The sequence below is a fragment of the Hemiscyllium ocellatum genome, chromosome 8 (genome assembly GCF_020745735.1).
Source record: "Hemiscyllium ocellatum isolate sHemOce1 chromosome 8, sHemOce1.pat.X.cur, whole genome shotgun sequence".
NCBI lineage: Eukaryota > Metazoa > Chordata > Chondrichthyes > Orectolobiformes > Hemiscylliidae > Hemiscyllium > Hemiscyllium ocellatum.
The window spans coordinates 80,525,017-80,550,443 of NC_083408.1; the positions used below are offsets into that span (position 1 = coordinate 80,525,017).

The 25,427-nt window shown below is 39.1% G+C and overlaps 1 protein-coding gene across 2 annotated transcripts in view; it reads left to right on the top strand.

Annotated features, from left to right (window-relative positions):
* The window catches only part of dync1h1 (dynein, cytoplasmic 1, heavy chain 1), a 94,040-nt gene extending 70,482 nt beyond the window's left edge, over positions 1–23,558 (top strand). For both annotated transcript variants that reach the window (XM_060829278.1, XM_060829279.1), the window contains exons 61-78: positions 56–190; positions 296–390; positions 607–781; positions 1,582–1,657; positions 1,761–1,921; positions 4,975–5,086; positions 5,207–5,267; positions 5,657–5,780; positions 6,502–6,615; positions 9,506–9,676; positions 12,891–13,108; positions 13,311–13,414; positions 15,342–15,553; positions 19,609–19,762; positions 20,300–20,442; positions 21,099–21,267; positions 21,964–22,091; positions 23,250–23,558. In XM_060829278.1, coding sequence (XP_060685261.1) covers positions 56–190; positions 296–390; positions 607–781; positions 1,582–1,657; positions 1,761–1,921; positions 4,975–5,086; positions 5,207–5,267; positions 5,657–5,780; positions 6,502–6,615; positions 9,506–9,676; positions 12,891–13,108; positions 13,311–13,414; positions 15,342–15,553; positions 19,609–19,762; positions 20,300–20,442; positions 21,099–21,267; positions 21,964–22,091; positions 23,250–23,378 — 2,481 coding nt within the window. In that variant the 3' untranslated portion in view covers positions 23,379–23,558. The remainder of the gene's footprint in view (positions 1–55; positions 191–295; positions 391–606; positions 782–1,581; positions 1,658–1,760; positions 1,922–4,974; positions 5,087–5,206; positions 5,268–5,656; positions 5,781–6,501; positions 6,616–9,505; positions 9,677–12,890; positions 13,109–13,310; positions 13,415–15,341; positions 15,554–19,608; positions 19,763–20,299; positions 20,443–21,098; positions 21,268–21,963; positions 22,092–23,249) is intronic.
* The last annotated feature ends 1,869 nt before the right edge of the window (positions 23,559–25,427 follow it).

A 25,427-nucleotide genomic window follows, 5' to 3' on the forward strand; every position in this document is an offset into this window, starting at 1 on the left:
TTTATTGATGATCCCATCAGATTGTTGATGATATTGTTCATTCTTTGTTCAATAGATTCACTTCCTATATCAGTACTCTCTTCAGTTCTTCCTGGATATTTATCACACTGTTCTGTATGAGAACCAGAATCTGAAAGGAGTTACAGATCATACACAACGATTGTCTATCATTACCAAGGACCTTTTCCAGGTATATATAAGTAGTTGTTTTAAAATAAAAACTTGAAACTAAATGTTTGTGGAGAAAAGATTTTTTTGCAAGCATGTCAATAATATACTATTTCTAATGTCACAGGGAACATTTAACAGAGTTGCACGTGGTATGGTGCACAATGATCATATCACCATTGCAATGCTGCTCGCTAAGATTCGCCTCAAGGGCCTCACCAGGTAAAGGTTTTTTTTTGCTTGCCCTATGTGATTCGGGTTTAATGTTTGTTTTGTGAATTTTGACAATTTGCTTTTTTTAGCATTTTATCTGTCTTGTCTAGTTTAGTATGTTTCATGGAAAGTTTAATGTGCTGTGTTAGCTAACAATTTGTTTATATTTAATAAGTAATCATGGGACATATCTCAAATACAAATCCTCCAATTTGTTCAATCCAGTGAACCTTCATATGACTTGGAGTTTCACCACTTCCTTCGTGGTCGAGAGATTGTCCTGAATGGTTCTTCTGTGCCTAAGATAGATTGCCTCACAACAGAACAAATAGAAGGCATGGAGAGACTGAGTCGTTTACCTGTCTTTTTTGATTTAATTTCCAAAGTTCAAGTGGACAATGTAAGTTACGTTTTAAACAAATTGTACTTTTTAATATATATTGTCTCAACTTGGTCAATTTGCAGCCAAGTTAGTTGTCTGACTTTTTCTTAGGGTGAGGAAACAGTGAGGCTGAGGACCCACTTTTCTCAAACAATCTTACCAGATGTTAAATTTGTCCATGCATATTGTAAGAAAGAACAGTTTCTGACTTGCATTGGTCAGCATTGCAATGCTGTGCATGTATTATCCTTTATAATACCATAAAACATTTGTGCTCAACAAATTGGAGTAGTTTCTTCTAAATTTAGAAAAACTCTTGATGTTGTTTGTGCTTAAGCATTAATTTGTGCCCTCAATTTGTCCTGAGCCTGCCTTTCCCCTCCTATTCCAGGGGAAAAAAAACAAACACCTTTTGCAAAAATGGGAAGTGATGGCTTTGTTGTAATTGTTGCTGGACTGTTAATCCAGAGACCCCCACATAACATTCTGGGATCCTTGGGTTCAATTCCCGCCTCAGGCGACTCTGTGTGGAGTTTGCACATTCTCCCTGTGTCTGCGTGGAGTTCCTCTAGGTTCTCCAGTTTCTTCCTACAATCCCAAAAAATGTGCAGGTTAGGTGAATTGGCCATGCTAAATTGCCCGTAGTGTTAAGTGAAGGAGTAAATGTAGGGGAATGGGTCTAGGTGGGTCGCGCTTCGGCGGGTTGGTGTGGACTTGTTAGGCTGAAGGGCCTGTTTCCACAGTAAGTAATCTAATCTTAACATTTTTCAATTATTGAATATATTTTTGGTCTATAATTGTACTTTGTTTTACTGCAGCAATTTAACATCTGGCTAGAGAGTAGTTCACCTGAACAAACTGTGCCTTACCTGTGGACTAGTGAGCAACCTTTAAGTAAGCAACAAACTTCTAATCTCCATGTTTTGAGTATGTGATAGAATTTAATTATGTATTTTAGCTTTCCAAGCAAGATTACAAATGTTTTTTCTTTGTCCAGCTCCTATTGGGCAGGCTATGCACCGACTACTGCTTATCCAGGCTTTTCGACCAGACCGCCTCTTGGCAATGGCTCATATTTTTGTGGCCACTGTTTTGGGAGACAGTTTCATGTCAACTATTGAACAGCCATTAGACCTGGCAGCAATTGTCGAGACGGAGGTAAGAAACTCTAAGATGTAGGAGCAGAGTAGGCAATTCAATGAGATCATGGTTGATCTGAATCCTTAATTCCATTTTTCTGCCTTTAGCTCATAACCTTGATTCCCTTATAATTTTTTCAATTTCAGCTTTGAATGTACTAAATAACCCAATGTCTACAGCTCTCAGCAGTAAAGAATTCCGTGGTTTCGCTACCTTCTAAGAAAACAAATTCTTCCAAGGGAAACCATCTTTCAGAATCTACTATATCAAGCCCTCTAAGAATATTCTATACTTCAGTAAGATCTTCTCTCATTCTTCAAAACCCCAATGAGTGCAGGGCCAACTTACTTTGTCTCTTTGTGACAATACCTCCATATGCAGGATAAACCGAGTAAAGTTTCTCTGGGCCATTTCCAGTGGTTGTCTATCCTTCGAGAAGGAGACCAGAACTGTTCATGTTATTCTAGATGTGGTCTAACTAGTGCTGTGTATAGTTTCAGGAAGACTTCACTATGTTTATACTCCATTGTCTTCCCTATTACCTGCTGATCTTGTACATCAGCTCTTTAAGATTCATGCATGAGGACCGCCAAGTCCCTCCAAACTTCACCTTTTGCGGGCTTTCTCCATTTAAGTAATATACATCTCTATACTTTCTACCAAAGTGCACAACCACAATATTCCATCTCCTGAAGTTTAGCAAGTGAACAATAACTGTCAATATTTGTATCTAGACTGTCATCCTCATTATTTTTCTTTCATCTGTTTTTGTGTTGTCTTCAAACTTGGCAACAGTACACCCACTTGCCTCATCCAAGTTATTAATATATTGTAAAAACTTGTCTCCAGCATTAATCCCTGTGGCACACCACTAGGTACAAGTTGCCATTCTGAAAATACCTGCCTTATCCCAAATCCGTCCTCTATCAGGGAACCTGTGCTGTATCCAAGCCAATGTACCACCCCCACACATGGGCTCTATCGTATTAAGTAGTCTTGTGTGTGGTTCTTTACCAAACAGATTTTGGGAATCTTGTCCACTGGTTATCCTGCTTGTTAATACCCCAAAGAGTTTGGGGAGGCATTTTTCCTTCATGAAACCAAGCTGGCTCTGCCTTACTATATTTTGCATTTCTAATTGCTACTATTACATCCTTTATAATCTAGATATTTCTGTGACAGGTGTTCAGCTAACTGACCTATAGTTAGCTGTTTCTGTACCTTTTTGAACCTTCATATGACTTGGAGTTACATTGGCAGTTTTGCAATCCATTGGGACTTTTCCAGAACCTAAAGGATTCGAGGAAGACCAATGCATCTCTATCTTTCATCTGTAGCTACTTTCTTTAATATCGAAGGGTGCAACCCCTAGATCTAGAGGACTAAGCAATATGCCCTGGCCAACTGTTCCAAGGGATCCACGTGTCACAGTCAGTGTCAGCACGTCAATCACTGGGTTGACCTTTCATAGTAGAAAGAAAATTAGAGGGAATGCTACTTACCAGCTTTTCGCACAATATTTTCCTAGAATATATGAATGTTTTCTCAAATGATAATTATTGTATTTATGTCCACCACCATCACCTTTGTCCCCCGATTTGGTATTTTTGGAAAGCTACTATCTTCTATTGTGAATACTCATACAAAGGCTTGATTAAACTCCCCTCCAATTTCCTGGTTTCCCATTATTGTTTTCCCAACCTAATTTTCTAAAGCACGTCCTTCCCTCCCCCACCTTTATATTTAAAGAAAGTAGATATAACATTATACAACATTGGAAAGGCAGTTGTTTGAACATTTTTAATGTGCTTCCAAGTGTCATATAATAATACAGCACAGGTACACTTCGGTATGTGCTGATCAGTTATCCTGAACTGGACTAATCCCATTTGCCAGCATTTGGCCTATATCCTTCTCACCTTCCTATTCATATACCCATACAGATGTCTTTTTAGATGTTGTAATTGTACCAATCCCCACCAGTTCCTTTGGCAACTCATTCCACATGTGTCAATCTGTGTGAAAAAGTTGTCCTGTAGGTCCCTTTTAAATCTTCTCAACCTCCAACCCCACTCACCCCCTACAAAAACTTTAAGCCTGTGCCCTCTAGTTTTGGACCTGTCCTACTCCTGGAAAAAGACCTTTTCTTTTTACCCTATCCATGCCCCTCATGATTTTATAAACTTGCATAAGGTCTCCTTTCAGCCTCTGACGCTCTTTTGGGGGGGGTGGAGGGAGAGAGAGAAGTCCCAGCCTATTCAGCCTCTCCTTTATAGCTCAAACCTTCCAATCCCGGCAACATACTTGTAAATCTTTTTACCAAACCCCTTCAAGTTTAACAACAACGTTTCTATAGCAAGGAGACCAGAATTGAATGGTGGCCTCACCAGTGTCCCTGTGCAGCTGCACTATAATATCCCGACTCCTATACTCAGTGCACTGACCAATGAAGGCAAGCATGCCAAATGCTGCCTGCAACTCTACTTTCAAGCAGCCATACACCAGCAGCTCTAGGTCTTTGTTCAGTGACACTTCCCAGAGCCCTACTATTAACTGTATAAGTCCTGCCTTACTAAAATGCAACACCTCACATTTATCTAAATTATACTCCACCTGCCACTCCTCAGCCTACTGGCCCATCTGATCAAAGTTCTATACTCTGAGCGAACCAGTTTTGGTGTTGGCTGCAAACTTACTAACCATAATTTTCTATATTCACACCCAAATCATTATAGAAATGACAAAAAGCAGTGCTCAGTAAATAAAGTTGAAATTCTCATCTATTTTTCATATCGACATCAGTGACTCAGAAGGCTGTCAAATAATGGATTTTGTCACATAGAAAGTAGGAGAATTGTGTTTTATCCATTTCCAATTAGTTTGATATGTCTCGATAATTAGTTTAGTCATTTTCAAAGTACACGCGATCAATATTAAGTTAAACTTTTTCGGAATTATTTTATCTCTTCTAACTGTTGTAGTCTGTAGCAAAATAACCACTTGTACGGGTATGTTTGTGTGGAGGTTATTTCTCCATGTCTGCTGAGATTGACCTTGCTTGTTATCCTTAGGTGAAACCAAACACTCCGGTGCTTATGTGCTCTGTACCTGGCTATGATGCTAGTGGACGTGGAGAGGATCTTGCAGCTGAACAAAACACTCAGATTACATCTATTGCTATTGGTAAAAATTCTGCTATCAACGTGAATAATAATTAATGGAAATACAATTGAATTTTTTAGTCATTGACACTTTGCATTCAGCGTTTCATTATTTAATTATTTTAACAAATGTATAATATAGGTTCTGCAGAGGGTTTCAACCAGGCAGAGAAAGCTATTAATACCGCTGTCAAATCTGGAAGGTAAGTGAAGTTACCCAGTATATTGCTCTAGTTGAATTTGTGACATACATACTATTGACGACATTTAATATGTACAGTGCATAATTTGCCCAAACTTTGCCTTGATGTTATCAACATCAGCACTACTCACATTTAAAAATTTATCTTTAAGTTATGTATTGCATGAGTGCACAAACATTCAAATATGTAAACAAAAACTAGTTTTGCTAATTTAGAAGTCATACCTTCATATTCATGTCTGGTGCAGTTTTACCCTGCAGTCAAGTGTGAGTGAGTATGATAAATCAAATGCATTGGACTTAATGTTGACCAGGAATTAATGACATTTATCTGATCGTATTGTTTTTAAATGGCACTTGTAACCAATTTTTTTTCACTTTTTTTAATAGGTGGGTGATGTTGAAAAATGTACATTTAGCCCCTGGTTGGCTCATGCAATTGGAGAAAAAGCTGCATTCCTTACAACCCCATTCTAATTTCCGTCTCTTCCTTACTATGGAAATCAACCCTAAGGTAATACTTAGTCTGAGTATTAAACTTGCCAATAGATTTGTTATGCTGTTAGTACACTTCAAATCTTTTGGACAGTACAGCAATGAAAACAATTGAACATGCCCAAATGTTTTGGTCACTTTTCAATAAACTGTAAATTCTGTTGCTCATAATCAAAATGAAACACAATGCCCAATCTTGACAATTAAGACATCAAAAAGTCTACTTCAGCTCCTATTTTTATCCTTTTTTTTTCATTTGTGTGCTATGCATTCAACAAGATTGTGTTGATGTTGTACCTCCAAGTTCACCTTCCTGCCCTGTCCCATAATCTTTAATAATTTTTACTATTCAAAAGATCTCTCAACCTATTTCAACATTGTAGTGTTTTCTCCTCCGTTTACAAAAGATGATCATCTTTTATATCACTGCACACTATTGATTAAGAAAGTGGGTTAGTATGTTGTAATAACTGTGAGGTATGAAATCAGCCCAATGATAGTCCTGTAGTAATGTCCTTTTGAAAGAAACATCAATCGCGCAATTTGAAATTCGTCTTGACTTCTTTTTTAAAAAAAACTGGACTGGCAAATGGAGAATGAGCTGATAGTAAATCAAATTTTAGTATTTGATCCTTTAAAAAGATTACCATGAATTTTTAAATTCCAGTCTCACTGTAGGTACCTCTACTTTAGAGAGCAAAATAATGTTCAGTGTTATAGTGTCTTTTTAATGTTTGCAGGTTCCAGTGAACTTGTTACGAGCTGGGCGTATATTTGTATTTGAGCCCCCACCTGGTGTGAAGGCAAATATGCTGAGGACCTTCAGTAGTATACCAGTTTCAAGGATGTGCAAAGTAAGAACAAACTTAAGGATTTGATCCCAATATTTTCTTGGAGGTAGCATACATTGTATTAACAGAGTGTCAAATTTCCCATGCTGGATGAGCAAGCGGCTGCTTATAAGTCTGTTAATTGGAATACAGATGAACGTATTTTTGAACTTGCATGGTGAACAGAAGTTGGGACATTTCCATGTCTGGCATGTTGGACAGTGCAAGCATGAAATGAATGTATTGCCATCATCTTCCTAACTGTCAAAAAAAAGTATACAGTGCACATTGTTGCAGTTGTTGGAAGTGTACAGTTTCTCCACTTGCTGCCTGCTACTTTGCAATCCAGTATGAGTGGCCCCAAATGGTTGTCACAAGCATGCATTCTGATTCAACCCAGTTCTCTTGTCATTTTCACAGTAAGGACAACAGTCATTTCTTAACAGAATTCAGAGGTGTACCTGCATATAATTGTACAGGTATTCATTCACTAACACCATTTAGTGTTGGTTATTCATACCCTAAATCAATCCATGTAGCCTGACAACGTCATTCTGGAACATTTGAGTACCAGCACAATACACCGAATTGCATAACAAATATTTGGAAATGAACCCAAAAATTCTGGTTGACAGTCTACAATTTATTGTTTCTTTCCTGAGCTAAAATTGCCTTGTTTAGTCTACTGTTGATTCTGTATTTCTTTAGGCATTAGACAAAATGTTTAAGTGCACAAAGCAGAGGCTGCCACTTGTTCATGCAGGCTGTTTGCAAGAGCACCTCATTTAGTCCCACTTTTCTGTCATTACCCAAATTATCCAATTCATTTTTGAAATCCAGTTTGATCTGTCTCCTCTACATTCTCAGGAAGTGCATTCCAATTTTGCTTGCTAGATAAAGCTTTCCCTCGTGATGCTGTTGGTTATTGTGCCAAACACCTTAAATTGGTGGAACCAGTTTGTTCCCCTCAAGTCCTCTAATGATTTATTAACAGCATTCAGCATATGCTGCCATCATCAGTGATTAGCCCCAAAATTCTTATTCTTGTACCAAAATGAATTTGCATTTCACTGCAATGCATTTCATCAGCCATTTTTCTACCTATTCCAATGGTCACTGTGTCTTTTGAACATAGAACATAGAAAAGTACAGCACAGAACAATCCTTTTGGCCCACTATGTTGTGCTGAAATTTAATCCTAATGTAAAATAAAATAACTTAATTTACGCACCCCTCAACTCTCTGCTATCCATGCGGATGTCCAGCAGTCACTTAAATGTCCCCAGTGACTTTGCTTCCGCCACCACAGCTGGCAAAGCATTCCATGTATTCCCAACTTTGTGTAAAGAACCGATGTCTGATTCTCCTTTATACCTTCCTCCTAATATCTTCAAACTATGACTCCTCGTACCAGCCAATCCTGCCCTGGGGAAAAGTCTCTGGTTATTGACTCTATCTATTCCACTAGTTATCTTGTATACCTCGATTAGATCTCCTCTCTTCCTCCTTCTCTCCAGAGGAAAAGTCTGAGCTTATTCAACCTTTCTTCATAAGGCAAGTCCTCCAGTCCAGGCAGCATCCTGGTAAACCTTCTTTGCGCCCTCTGTATCTTTCCTATAGTAAGGCGACCAGAACTGGACACAATATTCCAAGTATGGTCTCACCAGGGACTTGCAGAGCTGTAGCAAAACCTTGTGGTTCTTAAACTCGATCCCCCTGTTAATGAAAGTCAAAACACCATATGCTTTCTTAACAACCCTATCCACTTGAGTGGCAACTTTGAGAGATCTATGTACTTGCACACCCAGATCCCTCTGTTTCTCCACACTGCCAAGAATCCTGTCTTTAATCCTATCTGCAGCGATGGAGTTCAACCTTCCAAATGCATCATTTTGCATTAATCCAGGTTGAACTCCATCTGCCATTTCTCAGCCCAGATCTGCATTCTGTGTCGCTCTGCAGCCTGCAGTAGCCCTCGATACTATCGACGACACCTCCAACCTTTTGTGTAATCTGCAATTTTACGAACCCACCCCTCAACCTTCTCATGCAAGTCATTTTTTTAAAACTACAAAGAGCAGAAGCCCAAGAACAGAGCCCTGTGGGACCACACTCAACACTGACCTCCAGGCAGAATACTTTCCATCGACAGCGATGTTCTGCCTTCTGTCAGCCAGCCAATTCTGAATCCAGATAGCCAAATCTCCCTGCATCCCATACTTCTGACTTTATGAATGAGCCTACCATGGGGAACAGTATCAAATGCCTTGCTGAAGTCCATATACACCACATGCCTTGCTGAAGTCCATATACATCACATCCACTACTCGACCTTCGTCGACCTCTCCTCCTCAAAGAACTCCATAAGATTTGTGAGGTGTGACCTACCCCTCATAAAGCCATGCTGACTGCCTTTAATCACACTGTGCTTTGCCAAATAGTCATAAATCCTATCCCTCAGAATTCTTTCCAAAACTTTGAAGTTTCACACTATCCTCCATGCAGTTCACAATATATTTGTAACCTGTAAACTTGGCAGTTGTTTATTAATATTAGTCAGGAAAAGTTGCAATATGCCTGTTATGTATCACTTCATCAAATATTTTTTGAGAGCCTGCGTATACCACATCAATCCTTTGTTACCTTATCAAAAAACTCAAAGTTAAACATGATTTTCCCCATTGCCAACTCTGAGCTGATTTTCTTTAATGAATATGCAATGTCCCATGTATGTTCATTTTGGCATGAACCTCAGCAACAAAGTTAAATAGACTGGCTTGTAGATAGCAGATTTGTTTTGTAAATTTAAATTGATACACAAACCCAGATTCTTTGACCAAGTTAACTGTTAGAGTTTTTATATATTGTATAAGCGTACAAATACTAACGTTTTTAAGTTCAAATGTCATTCTAGTCACCAAACGAGCGTGCACGCCTGTACTTCCTTCTGGGTTGGTTCCATGCCATTATACAGGAACGTCTGCGATATGCTCCTCTGGGCTGGTCCAAGAAGTATGAGTTTGGTGAATCTGATTTAAGATCTGCTTGTGATACTGTGGACACCTGGTTGGATGATACAGCAAAGGTAAATTTTTGTTGAAAGTATTAAATCTGTTGCAAATTAAAATAGTTTTGAGATTGTTAGAATTCTTGCTGTTTTTAAATAAAAACTACTGTAACTAAAAAGTGCACCAAATGAGTTTAACTTTAGGCTAGGGTGAAGTAAAAGTATAGCTTTGAATAGGAAAGGGGTCATTTGGCTGTTCCACATTGTCAAACAAGATAAAAGTGTAGCCCTTCAAAAATCAAGTTAAGGGAATCGTTTCAGGGGCAGACTTTATAATTACTGCATAATTTAAATTAAAGATACTTTTTGGTTGATATTTTACAGTTCAGGCAACTAAGGTATTTCAAATTTGTTACTTTGGGTCATTTGGGAACTCTGGAGAAAGTGAGGACTGCAGATGCTGGAGATCAGAGCTTAAAAATGTGTTGCTGGAAAGGCGCAGCAGCTCAGACAGCATCGAAGGAACAGGAGAATCGATGTTTCGGGCATAAGCCCTTTTTCAAGAATGTGTCAAGCAGGCTAAGATAAAAAGTAGGGAGGAGGGACTTGGGGGAGGGGCATTGGGAATACGATAGGTGGAAGGAGGGTAAGGTGAGGGTGATAGGCCGGAGAGGGGGTGGGGGCGGAGAGGTCGGGAAGATTGCAGGTCAAGGAGGTGCTGCGTCTGCGGGTTGGGACTGAGAAAAGTGGGGGGAGGGGAAATGAGAAAGCTGGAGAAATCTGCATTCATCCCTTGTGCAGATTTCTCCAGCTTTCGTATTTTCCCCTTCTCTTCCCCCCCCCCCCCCCCCCCCAACCTTGTCTCAGTCCCACCCCTCAGACTCAGTACCGCCTTCTTGACCTGCAATCTTCTTCCCGACCTCTCCGGCCTATCACCCTCACCTTAACCTCCTTCCTTCCACCTATTGTATTCCTAACGCCCCTCCCCCAAGTCCCTCCTCCCTAACTTTTACCATAGCCTGCTTGGCACACCCTCCTCATTCCTGAAGAAGGGCTTTTGCCCGAAACGTCGACTCTCCTGTTCCTTCGATGCTGTCGGACCTGCTGCGCTTTTCCAGCAACACATTTTTAAGCTAGCATTTAGGAACTCTTTCAGTCTCAAATTATGGATGTAACCTTTTAGGATTTTCTAGCACTTCCTTGTGAGCAATTACTTTCAAAAGCAGGTCCTATGTGGAATATCAATGTTTGTTTAATACAGACAGCAATTTGTTGCATCATGAAGGGAAAATATTTGATAGCATTTCTACTTGTCTGCATTCACATTTTGTTCATTTCATCTGTATTGCTGTCTAGTATGAAACCACCTGCTTTTAGTTGAAATTTACTTTGTTTTTTAATTCGTTAGTGCAGTATAGCTATTAACCATCTTTTTTTTACTTTTTAAAAGCTTAGTGATTGTAGTTAGTTGCCTGGATATGACAAAAGGCTATAAGTCTAATTATTTTAGTGCTTTCACAGGCAAGTTAATGTCTCGATGAAATTGTAAGAGGGATTATAAGGCTGATTAATGGTCATGGACTCTCAAACCCAGCAAAAAAACAGTTGCTTTCCTGTATTCATGCATAAATTTACATTGCTTTCAGCCAAGAGAAATTTAGTCACTAAGGCAGTTTGGGTGATAATTTATATAATCATGAAATTGAGTGAATGTAAATAAAGATAGGGGTTACTTTACAATTTTCTGGATTAATGTGTTGAAGAATCCATTGGAGTGCAAGCCATGTAAGACTGGATATTGGGCACTGGCAAAGGATAATTGGCATTTTAACTGTGAAAGCCCTTAGGGAAGAGTGAGATGATGGAATTTTTCATAAGATGAACAGTGACATAGTTGATTCTGGTCCAAAATCTAAATAAAGAAAACTGCAGTCGTATGATGCAGAAACTGGCTATAATAAGTTGAGGAAAGTTACTTAAACGAATGACAGTGGGTAGGCAATGACAGGTGTAAAAAGTGCCTAAAATAACTGCAGCAATTATTCATTCTTGTCAGGGATAAAATAAAGTGAGAAAGGTGGCATGATCATGGCTAACAATGAAAATTTAAGAATGGTGTTAGATCCAAGGAAGGGGCATGCAAATTGGCTTTAAAAAAGCAGTGGACATGGCGATTGACAGCAGTTTAGATTTCAAAGGAGAGTGCTTTAAGAGGTTGAAAACAGAATGGGAGCAAGCTTGCGGGAACTATGCAAACTGATTGTGAAAACTTCTATAAGTATATGAAGAGGAAGAAGTGAAGGCAAATGTAGGACCCTTACAGTCAGAAGCAGAAGTAGTAATGGGGAACAAAGATGGCAGAGCAGTTAAATATGCATTTTGATTCGGTCTTCAATATGGTTCACTTTATCCTCTAACCTCTCCTGATGGTAAGATATTTGTGCTCATTTATACTCCCTGAACTTAGTGATGACAGTTTAAGAATATGGAGTAGGCCATTTAGTACTGAGATGAAGAGTGTGGTGAACCTGTGAAATTCTTAGCCACAGAAATGGTTGAGGTCAGAAACTGCAAGTTTTTACAGGGGCATTTAGATGTAGTTCGTAGGACTAAAGGGATGAAGGAATATAGGGGAAAAAATGAGAACTGGTACGGAGTTGGATGATCAACCATGATCATATTGAATTGTGGAACCGCTACAAAAGGCTGAATGACCTACTGTCTTCTGTGTTTTACTTAACTAAGCTCAGCCATGATCATATTGTTCAACTCCACTTTCTTTTTAATTCAGCTTTAAATATTTTCAGTGAGTGCATCTATAACCCACTGAGGTAAAGAAGTGACAGTGAAGCAATTTCTTCCAGTCCTAAATGATTGTCCACTAATCCCTCCCCTGAAGTTGTTTATTCTTTCTAAATTCCCAACTGTGGAAACAGCACCTCAGTGTCTACTGTGCCAAGCCCCTTTTATATTCTTGATTATTTCAGTGAGACTCTTATTTTTCTAAATTCTAGAGTGAACACCCAATTTATTTAAAAACTTCTCATGATAGAGCAACCTGTTCAGTGTAGGGACCAATCTGAATTTTCATTAAACATTTATAATCACTTGTAATAGTTGTATGCAAATATCAGAAACTATTATATTGCCTACATGTTGTACAATATTTGCCACTTTTTTAGGACTGCTAAGGGCTTGGGATGCAAATAACTTGAGTGTGAAATAATGAATTTACAAATCACAAATATTCTCAACTTCAGTAACTTAATATAGACTGACTTGTTTTCTTCAGGGACGCCAGAATATTTCACCTGATAAAATTCCTTGGGCAGCTTTGAAAACCCTGATGGCACAGTCCATATATGGTGGGCGTATTGATAACGAATTCGATCAGCGGTTGTTGAACTCCTTCTTGGAGCGTCTTTTTACGACTGCTAGCTTTGACAGCGAATTTAAGTTGGCATGTAAGGTTGATGGACATAAGGATATTCTAATGCCAGATGGCATCAGGTAAAAAATCTTTCAGCGTAACCATTGCTTTAATTTTTTTGAAAAATTGTATTTCATGTTTAAAGAATAGTGACCTGAGAAAAAACGAAATTGATACTTTTAAAATAGTAACTGCTCAAAACACAGTTTGTTAATGGAATCATCTTTTGAAAAAAGTGCTCCCCTTAACATTAATTAGCTGATGGTTTTTTATAAACTGCAGACGAGAGGAGTTCATCCAGTGGGTTGAGCTGCTTCCCGACGCTCAGACGCCATCTTGGCTAGGTTTACCGAACAATGCTGAAAAAGTGCTTCTAACTACTCAGGGTAACTATTAAAATTTCCAAGTACTGAACTTTTCTCATCTTTCTAAATAATTAAATTCATAGAGCTGTGATCTGAAATTATAGATAATACACTAAACATTTTAAGTGTATACACTAATATGGATTCAAACAAATGATGCAAGTTGTAATTTCCCATGTGATGCACTCAAACGAAATTTTATTTTCCTCATTTAGTGCCATCACTTGGCTAACTGTTCTGTTGCATTTTGTTTGGTTAAGGTATTCTCCCAGAAGTTTTATTTTAGATGTTTCCTCCTTTGCTGGGAACAGAGAGAAGGAAAACATTCTATACCATTTTTGTTCCCATTATAGGTTCTTCCTTTCACCCCTCCTCCCCAAAACACGACAGTGCTCTGAAAATAAACATCTGGTCATTTGAACATTCCAAGTTTTCATTGCTTAAATAATCCGGTTTATTGCATTATGTAATGCTTCAGAACCATTAAGAGCAGTGTAGCCTTGGAGGAAAGGAATTTTCTTATTTTTATTTATAACTCCTTAATAGATGTTCGGCTTTACCACATTATATATTCCTTACTTATCTCTTCAGTAATTTGGTATAGCAGACCACACGAACAATTTATTACAAAAATTAATTTTGGTGTAATGTTGCATAAGTTAAATTGTTTTTAATGTTTAAAAGATTAGATTAGATTACTTGCAGTGTGGAAACAGGCCCTTCGGCCCAACAAGTCCACACCGACCCTCCAAAGAGCAACCCACCCAGATCCATTCCCCTACATTTACCCCATCACCTAACACTACGGGAAATTTAGCATGGCCAATTCATCTAACCTGCACATTTTTGGATTGTGGGAGGAAACCGGAGCACCCGGGCAAAACCCACGCAGACACTGAGAATGTGCAAACTCCACACACGGTTGCCCGAGGTGGGAAGTGAACCCGGGCCTCTGGTGCTGTGAGGCAGCAGTGCTAACTGCTGTACCACAGTGCCGCACTGTACTTATTTTAGATAAGTACATGAATATGAAATGTTTGGAGGGATATGGGCCAAGCACAGGCAGGTGGGACTAGTTTAGTTTGGGATTATGGCATGGACTAGTTGGACTGAAGGATCTGTTTCTGTGCTGTATAACTGCATATTTGTACATGCATCCACCACGCCCTCTGGAGGTTCATTCCACACAAACAGTTGTGGTTTTGAAAAATTTACCTTTTTTTCTTCTTTTGAGTCTTTTTCCTCTCCCATTAAAAAATGTTCCTGGTATGAAAATATCCCACCCAAGGGCAAAGCCACCTGCCATTCACCTTATCTATATGTTTTTATAAGCCTCCATCAGTTCACCCCTTAAACAGCTATGCTCCAGTGAAAAATGTCCCAGCCTATACTTATAACGCAACCTTCCATTCGTGTCAACATGCTGGTAAATTATTTCTGACCCCTCTCCAGCATAATAATATCCTTCCTATAATTGGATTGGACAGATGTCTCAGCAAGTGCTGTTGTTCCACTGCTGATCACAAAACAAATGATCACGTTATCTATGAAAGACTGGGCTATTTCTGAATCTCCTTTGTCAAATTTGCGGGTATGTTGGCAAAATCGTACTTTCATTGTTTGCAACATTTCCCTGTGTATTGTTTAGCAACATAATTAATTAACACAAAATTCATTGTTCAATAGATGTATTTTCGTCCATTTGTCAGATTTGTCAGCAACCTGAGTTTACGCAGTTCAACTTTTAATAGACGCTATGAATTTTATTATTGAACTTGGCTCTGAGTACTTTTTTTTTATTGTACTTGTCCAGTTGTCCTTTTTTGAAAAGGCTTTTTTACTCTTGTAATAGTTCAAATTGATTTTTTTTTTAAACTACCAGTCTCTGGTTTAAATTACCATCTTTTAGTTAGGCAGTCTTTGATCCCTTGACCATTGTCTGGTTCAGGCACTGATATGCTCAGCAAAATGCTGAAAATGCAGATGCTGGAGGATGAGGATGATCTAGCTTATGCAGAGACAGAGAAGAAGCAGCGGACTGGTTCTACTTCAGACGGACGGCCAATTTGGATGCGAACGCTTCATACCACAGCATGCAATTGGCTCCAACTTATTCCTAAGTCACTCAACCATCTTAAACGCACTGTCGACAATATTAAGGTAAGAGATGTGAAATATTGCTCTACTTGAGCCTTGCCTTTCAGGTTGTCATCCTAGTAACAAAACCTGGCTCTGATCAAAGCAAAGTTACATCAGATGACTGGTATAATATTTTTAACTGTCCTTCTCAATTTCTTTGAATATGAATAGGATCATGAATAAGGCATTTCAACCTGCCTGTGCTATTCACTAAGATAATGGCTGATCTGATTGTGTCCACTTTACTACCTTCACTACTTAAACCATTGACTCCTTTTGTTGGTAAAAATTGATCATGACCTTTAATTGTATTCATTGACCTCGTCTCTCCTGTTCAGGGAGGGATTGTGGACCATAGAGTCATGGGGATGTACAGCGTAGAAACAGACCCTTCGGTCCAACCTGTACACGCCGACCAGATATCCCAACCCAATCTAGTCCCACCTGCCAGCATCCTACCCATATCCCTCCAAACCCTTACTATTCATATGCCCATCCAAATGTCTTTTCAATGTTGCTATTGTACCAGCCTCCTCCACATCCTCTGACAGCTCATTCCATACGTGTACCACCCTCTGCGTGAAAAAGTTGCCCCTTAGGTCTCTCTCTTGTATCATTCCCCTCTAACCTTAAACCTATGCCCTCTAGTTCTGGACTCCCTGATCCCAGGGAAAAGACTTTGTCTATTTATCCTATCCATGCCTCTCATAATTTTGTAAACCTCTAGAGGGTCACCCCTCGGCCTCCGACACTCCAGGGATAACAGCCCCAGCCAATTCACCCTCTCCATATAGCTCAAATCCTCCAACCCTGGCAACATCCTTGTCAATCCTTTCTGAACCCTTTCAAGTTTCACAACATCTTTTCAGAGGTAGGAGACCAGAGTTGCATGCAATATTCCAACAGTGGCCTAACCAATGTCCTGTACAGCTGCAACATGACCTCCCAACTCCTGTACTCAATACTTTGACCAATAAAGGAAAGCATACCAAACGCCGTCTTCACTATCCTATCTATCTGCGACTCCACTTTCAAGGAGATATGAACCTGCACTCCAAGGTGTCTTTATTCAGCAACACTCCCTAGGACCTTACCATTAAGTGTATAAGCCTGCTAAGATTTGCTTTCCCAAAATGCAGCACCTCACATTTGTCTGAATTAAACTCCATCTGCCACTTCTCAGCCCATTGGCCCATCTGTCCAGATCCTGTTGTAATCTGAGGTAACCCTCTTCGCTGTCCACTTCACCTCCAATTTTTGTGTCATCAGCAAACTTACTAACTGTACCTCTTATGCTCACATCCAAATCATTTATATAAATGACAAAAAGTAGAGGACCAGCACCGATCCTTTGGCACTCTACTGGTCACAGGTCTCCAGTCTGAAAAACAACCCTCCACCACCACCCTCTGTCTTCTACCTTTTTTGAGCCAGTTCTGTATCCAAATGGCTAGTTCTCCCTTTATTCCATGAGATCTAACCTTGCTAATCAGTCTCCCATGAGGAACCTTGTTGAATGTCTTACTGAAGTCCATATAGATCACATCTTCTGCTCTGCCCTCATCAATCTTTGTTACTTCTTCAAAAAACTCAATCAAGTTTGTGAGACATGATTTCCCACACACAGTCATGTTGACTATCCCTAATCAGTCCTTGCCTTTCCAAATATATGTACATCCTGTCCCTCAGGATTCCTCCAACAACTTGCCCACCACTGAGGTCAGGCTCACCGGTCTATAATTCCCTGGCTTGTCTTTACCGCCCTTCTTAAACAGTGGCACCACGTTTGCCAACCTCCAGTCTTCCAGTACCTCACCTGTGACTATCGATGATACAAATATCGCAGCAAGAGGCCCAGCAATCACTTCTCTAGCTTCCCAGAGAATTCTCAGGTACATCTGATCAGGTCCTGGGGATTTATCCACCTTTTAAATGTTTCAAGACATCCAGCACTTCCTCCTCTGTAATCTGGACATTTTGCAAGATGTCACCATCTATTTCCCTACAGTCTATATCTTCCATATCCTTTTTCACAGTAAATACTGATGCAAAATATTCATTTAGTATCTCCCCCATTTTCTGTGGCTCCGCACAAAGGCCGCCTTGCTGATCTTTGAGGGGCCCTATTCTCTCCCTAGTTACCCTTTTGTCCTTAATATATTTGTAAAAACCCTTTGGATTCTCCTTCATTCTATTTGCAAACGCAATCTCCTGTACCCTTTTGGCCCTCCTGATTTCCCTCTTAAGTATACTCCTACTGCCTTTATACTCTTCTAAGGATTCACTCAATCTATCCTGTCTATACCTGACATATGCTTCCTTCTTTTTCTTAACCAAACCCTCAATTTCTTTAGTCATCCAGCATTCCCTTTCACCCTGACAGGAATATACTTTCTCTGGATTCTGTTATCTCATTTCTGAAGGCTTCCCATTTTCCAGCCGTCCCTTTACCTGCGAACATCTGCTTCCAATCAGCTTTCGAAAGTTCTTGCCTAATATCGTCAAAATTAGCCTTTCTCCAATTTAGAACTTCAACTTTTGATCTGGTCTATCCTTTTCCATCTCTATTTTAAAACAAATAGAATTATGATCACTGGCCCCAAAGTGCTCCTCCACTGACAGCTCAGTCATCTGCCCTGCCTTATTTCCCAAGAATGGTCAAGTTTTGCACCTTCTCTAGTAGGTACATCTACATACTGAAAGAGAAAATTGTCTTATGCACATTTAAGAAATTCCTCTCCATCTAAATCTTTAATACTATGGCAGTCCCAGAGGATGTTTGGAAAGTTAAAATCCCCTATCTTAACTACCCTATTATTCTGAGATAGCTGAGATCTCCTAACAAGTTTATTTCTCAATTTCCCTCTGACTATTAGGGGGTCTATAATACAATCCCAATAAAGTGATCATCCCTTTCTTATTCCTCAGTTCCACCCAACCAACTTCCCTGGATGTATTTCAGAGAATATCCTCCCTCTGTATAGCTGTAATGCTATCCCTTTTCAAAAACGCTATCTCCCCTCCTCTCTTACCTCCCTTTCTATCCTTCCTGTAGCATTTGTATCCTGGAACATTCAGCTGCCAGTCCTGCCCATCCCTGAGCCATGTTTCTTTAATTGCTATGATATCTCAGTCCTATGTTCCTAACTGTGCCCTGAGTTCATCTGCCTTCCTTGTTAGGCCCCTTGCTTTGAAATAAATGCAGTTTAATTTATTAGTCCTACCTGCCCTGACTGAGTCACTTCTGTTCTCAACTGTACCTGTCTCAGATTTGATCTCATTCCTCAATATCTCCCTGGGTTCCTCCACTCTTTCCCCCTTCCCCTCCCCCGCCCCCCCCCCCCCCCCCCCCCCCCCCCCCCCCCAAACCTTACTAGTTTAAATCCTCCCAAGCAGTTCTAGCAAATTTCCCTGCTGGTGTATAACTAAATTAGCAGGAAATGCTGGAAATGAAGCAGAGTCATAGAAATGTATAGCATGGAAACAGACGCTTCGGTCCAACGTGTCTGCGTGACCTGATAACTTAAATGCTGTCCCATTTGGCCCATCTATCCCTCTAAACCCTTGCTATTTATATCCATCCACATGCCTTTTAATTGTGCCAGTCTCCACTATTTCCTCTGGCTGCTCATTCCATACACGCACTACCCTCTACATGAAAAAGTTGCCCCTTAGGTCCCTTCTTTAAATCGCTCCTCTTTCACCTTTAATCTGTACCCTCTAGTTTTGGGTCCTCCCACCATGGGGAAAACAACTTTTACCCTGTCCATGCCCTTTATGATTTTATAAACCTCTATAAGGTCACACCTCAGCCTCTGACACAATGGGAAATTAGCCCCAACCTATTCAGCCTCTCACTTTAGCTCATCCTCCAATCCTGGCAACATACTTGTAAATCTTTTCTGAACCCTTTCAAGTTTCACATCCTTCCTATACCTGGAAGACCAGCATTGCAAAAAATTCAAAGCTTTAAGGCATTTAACCCAGAAATGAAGAAAAAAAATACAAAACCTAATGAAACTAAATGTAAATCATTACAAATTGAAGAACCGTTATAAAAATGTTTGTCTTTTTAGGATCCGTTGTTTAGATTCTTTGAAAGAGAGGTTAAGAGTGGTGCAAAGTTATTGCAAGATATTCGCCAAGATCTAGCTGATGTAGTACAAGTATGTGAAGGAAAAAAGAAACAGACCAACTATCTGCGTACACTGATCAGTGAGATGGTAAAAGGTGAGAATGTTAAACTATTTGAAATATTGTATAAACAGCATATAAAATTGTGTAATCTTTGGAACAGTGACATGAAATTCTATAAAAATAATTCAAACCTTGTGTCATGGACATGCTGCACAGTTACTTGAATAGTTGATCATAAATAATGTGCAAATATTTGGTCATTACCAACGATTTCAAAGAGCTTTAGACTGAAGAGCCAGTCAAGATTTGATGGAGTATTACATGTATCTTTCAGACTAAATGTTAAACAAAAGCCCCATCTACGTCTAAGTAAGCATAAAAGATCTCCTGCCTTATTTGGAAAGATAAACATGGGAGTTGTTATCCTCTCGTTGTAGCCAATCTTTATCCTTCAATCAGCATCACTAGATTATCCAGTCATTTTGAAACCTTGCACTGTGCACTTTAGCTGCTGCATTAATTAGCATCCAAAATACTTCAACAGCTTTGGGAATGCCCTGAATACTAAACAAATGCAAGTCTGATTTGTATTTAAAGATTACAGTTCATCTTGTTTTCCTCCTCTCAAAGGCATCTTGCCTCGTAGCTGGGTCCGCTATACAATTCCTGCAGATGTGACGGTTATTCAGTGGGTATCTGACTTCAGTGAACGTATAAAGCAACTGCAACAGATATCTCAGGCAGCATCCACTGGTGGAGCTAAGGAACTTAAGGTGTGTGGGTGTGTATATGTATGTATATCATTTAATATTGTCAAACTGTTAACGCAACCATTTTTTCTTTTACTATGTCGAAGATATACAGATTTGGGATTCGTTAACCTCATTGTGAATTGATGTGGTTGGTTACGTATGAATTGGCCTTTTGTTATAAAACCTGAATTAAGTTTTAATGTTGCTGTGTTTTTGTGAATTGTGAATCTCAACTTTTTACATTTGTATGGTGCTAACGATTTTGTCATAAAACCTGATCTCCCCATGGTAAAAAGAATTCCTCTCATTTTCCAACAAGCCTACTTTAGATTCCATCACCTGCAGTTTTGTGTGTCTCTATAGAACATTACAAATCCAACATAAATTTTCTTCAGCATACTACACTGAGTTCTGAAGATGATCCATTGTACTTGAACAGGAATTGTTTTTCCTGTTTGTCTACTTGTAATGTTCTCTGACCATAGATGTTGCCAAGCCTGCTGGCATCCGCAGTATTTAACTTTTATTTGGTGAGGTAAGACTTTAGTTTATTCCAGTGGGTGTGTAGTAGTCTTTTCCAAGAAACAATTGAGCTCGTAACTGAAGAATATAGACCAGTGTTTTGTTATGCTAAACAAAATATTTTCCCATATCTCAATTTTTTTTATTGGTTGCAGAATATCCATGTTTGCTTGGGTGGCTTGTATGTGCCAGAGGCTTATATTACAGCAACAAGACAATACGTGGCTCAGGCGAACAGTTGGTCATTGGAGGAACTTCGACTCGAAGTCACGGTCACAAATAACCAGAATGCTGTATTGGATGCTTGCAGTTTTGGTATAACCGGTTAGTGCAAGTCATTTTTCAGCAATACTGATATATAAAACAAGTTATATCTAATGTTTCAAAATAGACACAGTTGGGTCACAAATCTGAATTCTGTTTCTTAAACGTGTACACCAGTTCAATTTGGAATTTTAGGATGTAATTCTGCTCCTCCGCCTCAGCCTGAGAGGGTTTACTAGTGTAGTCCTGAATTTAAATTCATTTCATGTTGAAGACAGGTAGCAGTTTAAAATCATTTAGTTTTAGTAATATTAATAGCTTTGATTCAGTAACTGGCTTTGGATTGTCCAGCTGATACTATTTGTCTCCGTCTCATTGCAATTGCTGTCCACTTGGAGTAACAACAACATGGAGCGAAGGGGACTATTGTATTAAAAGTTTAAGTTGTGTAACTTGCATAAGATTGATAATCTGCAAAATCAAAAGTACTTACACAAAACTGCAATCTGTACTTTTACAGCTAGTAGATAATGTTTGACTGGCTTCATACATTGCATATTATGTGCAAGCAGTGTACAATAAATAAAACCTTTTTGAATTGTCAGTGAATTGAAGGTTAATATGGTAATCTGAGGCTCCACTTGCACTTCTGCACCTATCTGTATATCAAAGGCAAATTAACATTAGCAATGCAATGGCAGCCTTGTTAAAAAGATAGATCCAAACAAAAGCAACCATCGTCTTTCCTTTGTCTAGGCCTTACACTTCAGGGTGCCACTTGTCATAACAACAAGCTGTCTTTGTCCAATTCAATATCCACTGAACTGCCTCTCACACAACTTCGGTGGGTTAAGGAGACCAACGCAGAAAGGAAAGCTAATGTGGTGAGTAGATTACTCTTATTTACTTAGTATAACCTGCACAGTAGGTTAGAGTTCAGTAAGATATTGGCCCAAAATATACTGTCAGCATAATACCAAGAGTATGTGAAATACTGTAGCAGGCAAGAGGAGATGCCTGATATAAAACAAAGTTAGGAACATGTTATTTGGAGATGTGGTGTTGCACTATTTTGGCAAAATTGGCATTTTTGCTGTCTAATTCCATATTAAAATGTAGAGTCACATCTGAAGGGTGTGGTAAGTTTATTGCTGAGGAACTTCTGGCATTTCCAAAAAAATTACAAGTCTCTTTCCTTCAATTGTTTGAGATTTTAAAAAAGCAAAGTACTTACCCTGATCTCTCATGTCACAGATTGCCAGCAAAAGATTATGCAGAAAAAATATGCATCATGAAAATGTTCAGCATTAAATGGACTATTGCTCTATCAAAGTAAAGTTTAGGTCATTGTATTCAAGATTACTTATTTAAATGAACTGTATCCTGAGACTATCATTGTAATTAAATCCCTTTTATATTTGGGTGGTGGTCAGTTTCCACATTGTTCTAGTTTGTCAAACTAGAACATTCATAGTTAGTTTTTGTGCCCTGAAAGTGTTTACTTATGGATATTATGGTGGGCGGCACGGTGGCACAGTGGTTAGCACTTCTGCCTCACAGCGCCTGAGACCCGGGTTCAGTTCCCGACTCAGGCGACTGACTGTGTGGAGTTTGCACATTCTCCCCGTGTCTGCGTGGGTTTCCTCCGGGTGCTCCGGTTTCCTCCCACAGTCCAAAGATGTGCGGGTCAGGTGAATTGGCCATGCTAAATTGCCCCTAGTGTTAGGTAAGGGGTAAATGTAAGGGTATGGGTGGGTTTCGCTTCGGCGGGTCGGTGTGGACTTGTTGGGCCGAAGGGCCTGTTTCCACACTGTAAGTCTAATCTAATCTAAATTACACTGTGCATAGTCTGAAGCAATTCATACTGCAAAGATTTGGAGCAAAGGGGAATGTTTGAAAATGTGGACTGTCAAAATTCAGTATCTGTTCTCACCAAACATGCTGTCTGTCCTGTTGTCTTTCAGCATTTCCTTTGATTTCCACCATGCTTTTCAAGTAAATATCTGTTTTAAGGTTTTATTTTATCATGTTTCACTTCACAGGTAACACTTCCAGTGTATCTGAACTTCACTCGTGCTGACCTGATCTTCACTGTTGACTTTGAAATTGCTACGAAGGAAGACTCTCGCAGCTTTTATGAGCGTGGTGTTGCACTTCTGTGCACAGAATAAATAGAAATTTTTGCTTGAAACATATTACATACTTGCACGTGTTGTTTAGAACTGAATTGTAGTAATCCTTTCAAAGTAATGAACAATTTTATTTGTGTTCCATAAACAAGATGGCATGGCTACTGAGAGTTGGAAAATGTATTTTAATTGGTTTTACAGATAATAAAATTATGCATCATGGTTGGAGTCTGTTTTCTCATTAAATTCACAATGCATTGAAATCCAATGTTTCTGGATTTCATATCCTTTTCTATAGGAAAAATTGAGTTATATGTCTGGTGATGAGATGCCAGAGTGTTGCATTACAGGTTGTTTGTCTCCAGTTCATACTTTTTCCTCCCTCTTCTGTACCTCTAGAGAGGTGGATGCTTCTGCCAGTTTCAAAGAATAAATAATTGTATATGAAAAGTTTTTTATTTAAAATGTTATCAGTGTACTACAGCAGTCATATTGTGAGATTGTAGCATTCTGATTACATTGTTTCTAGCTAGAACCTTGCACCACAACTTATGTACATTGAAGTGACTGGAGTTAAACTGCTACTTTGTTATTGTCCCACCTCCGATTCTTGCTGCTTCCAGTTTGTTTCAAATGTGTCAGAACCTTTACATATGTGCATTCCACTGCAAAGTGCAATAATATTATCTGCAGTTCTTTGTTTGTACTCTGATCTCAAAAACTGAAGCTAGAAAAAACCCAACTTTTTTTTTGCTTTGGTTATTCACAATATTAACTAATACATTTCAATGTGCAGTGAGCATAAAGGTAAGTTTGCTTTAAACAGAAAAGGAAATGTGACCATAAGTGCAAAGTGTTAACATTTTATTAGTAACTTCTCCATTTAAGTCAAACTTGTTCTGGTAATAGCATACCCTTGTGTTTCTATCTGTTCAAGAGTTTGGCTAGGCTAACATTTATTGCCTTTCTCTCATTCTTAAGAGGGCTTCTGAGTCAGCCATAATTTTATGGCTTTGGAGTCTGTAGGGTTGACCAGGTAAGTATTTTCTTTCCAAAAAAGACCTTGGTGAAGCAGGTGGATTTTTTTTAGTGACAATGAGCAATGGTTTTATAGTCACTATTAGGTTAGCCATTCCTCTTGAACTCATTTCAGCTGCCATGGTGGGATTTAAATTCAAAACCCCAGGCTAACTAGGGACTTTGCTTAATAGGTCAGTGATACCCAAGTGTTCAAAAGCATACTATTAATATTAGCAATTTTAAAAGTTGTTTTAATACCCTTCCCCAATCTTGAGCCCAATGTAGTTGGTCTTGTCACATTAGTCATTGCCACCTTTTTGACTAGGTTAAAGCTAGAAAGAATAGTGAATCATTCTAACTAAAAAAAATCCTGCTTAAATGAGAAAATGCAAAGCTGGTGCTTTGTGGTGCAGATCAGTTACAGTACACTGGAGAACTTTATTTTAGCAATATCTAAAGCTGTTTTATGCATAATCTTTGGCAAATTGTTAATACATGGCTAATCTCTTGAGAGATGATTTGGGGAGTTGAGGAGGATAGACCTTAGCCAGGGTGGAAATTGAAGCCATGCTGTTGGCATCACTGAACATGTCTTTCAGATTTCTTCCTGGTTGCAATGCCAAGGTATAAAGTGAAATTTTAAACAAATTTCTTCTGAGAGCAATAATTTGAGCCAGGTTTCCTTAAATTCCAAACATGATTTAAGTGTAACAATAGCAGCTGTGCAGAATTCAGTGACTAGTCTCTTGTGAAAACAAAGGATTTATTCTTAAGCTTAGTGAAGAAAATTATGAACAAATGTTGCTAATAGACATCTTGACTTTAAACAAACATTACTAGCATGAATATATACTGCCTTTTGTTTAATATGCCACACATCCAGCTATGTTCTCAAAGTTTATCACTGTCCTCAGTTGGGAAACAGTCCAACCACTGATTAACTATCATTAAATTCCCTTCATTGAATTCCTTTATGTTCAGTTATGTGAAAAGGCAGGAAAGTGGGAGCTATTAATTAACTATTATGGCCTACTTCTACTGCTGTGGCTTGTCTTCAGGATCACTTCCAGA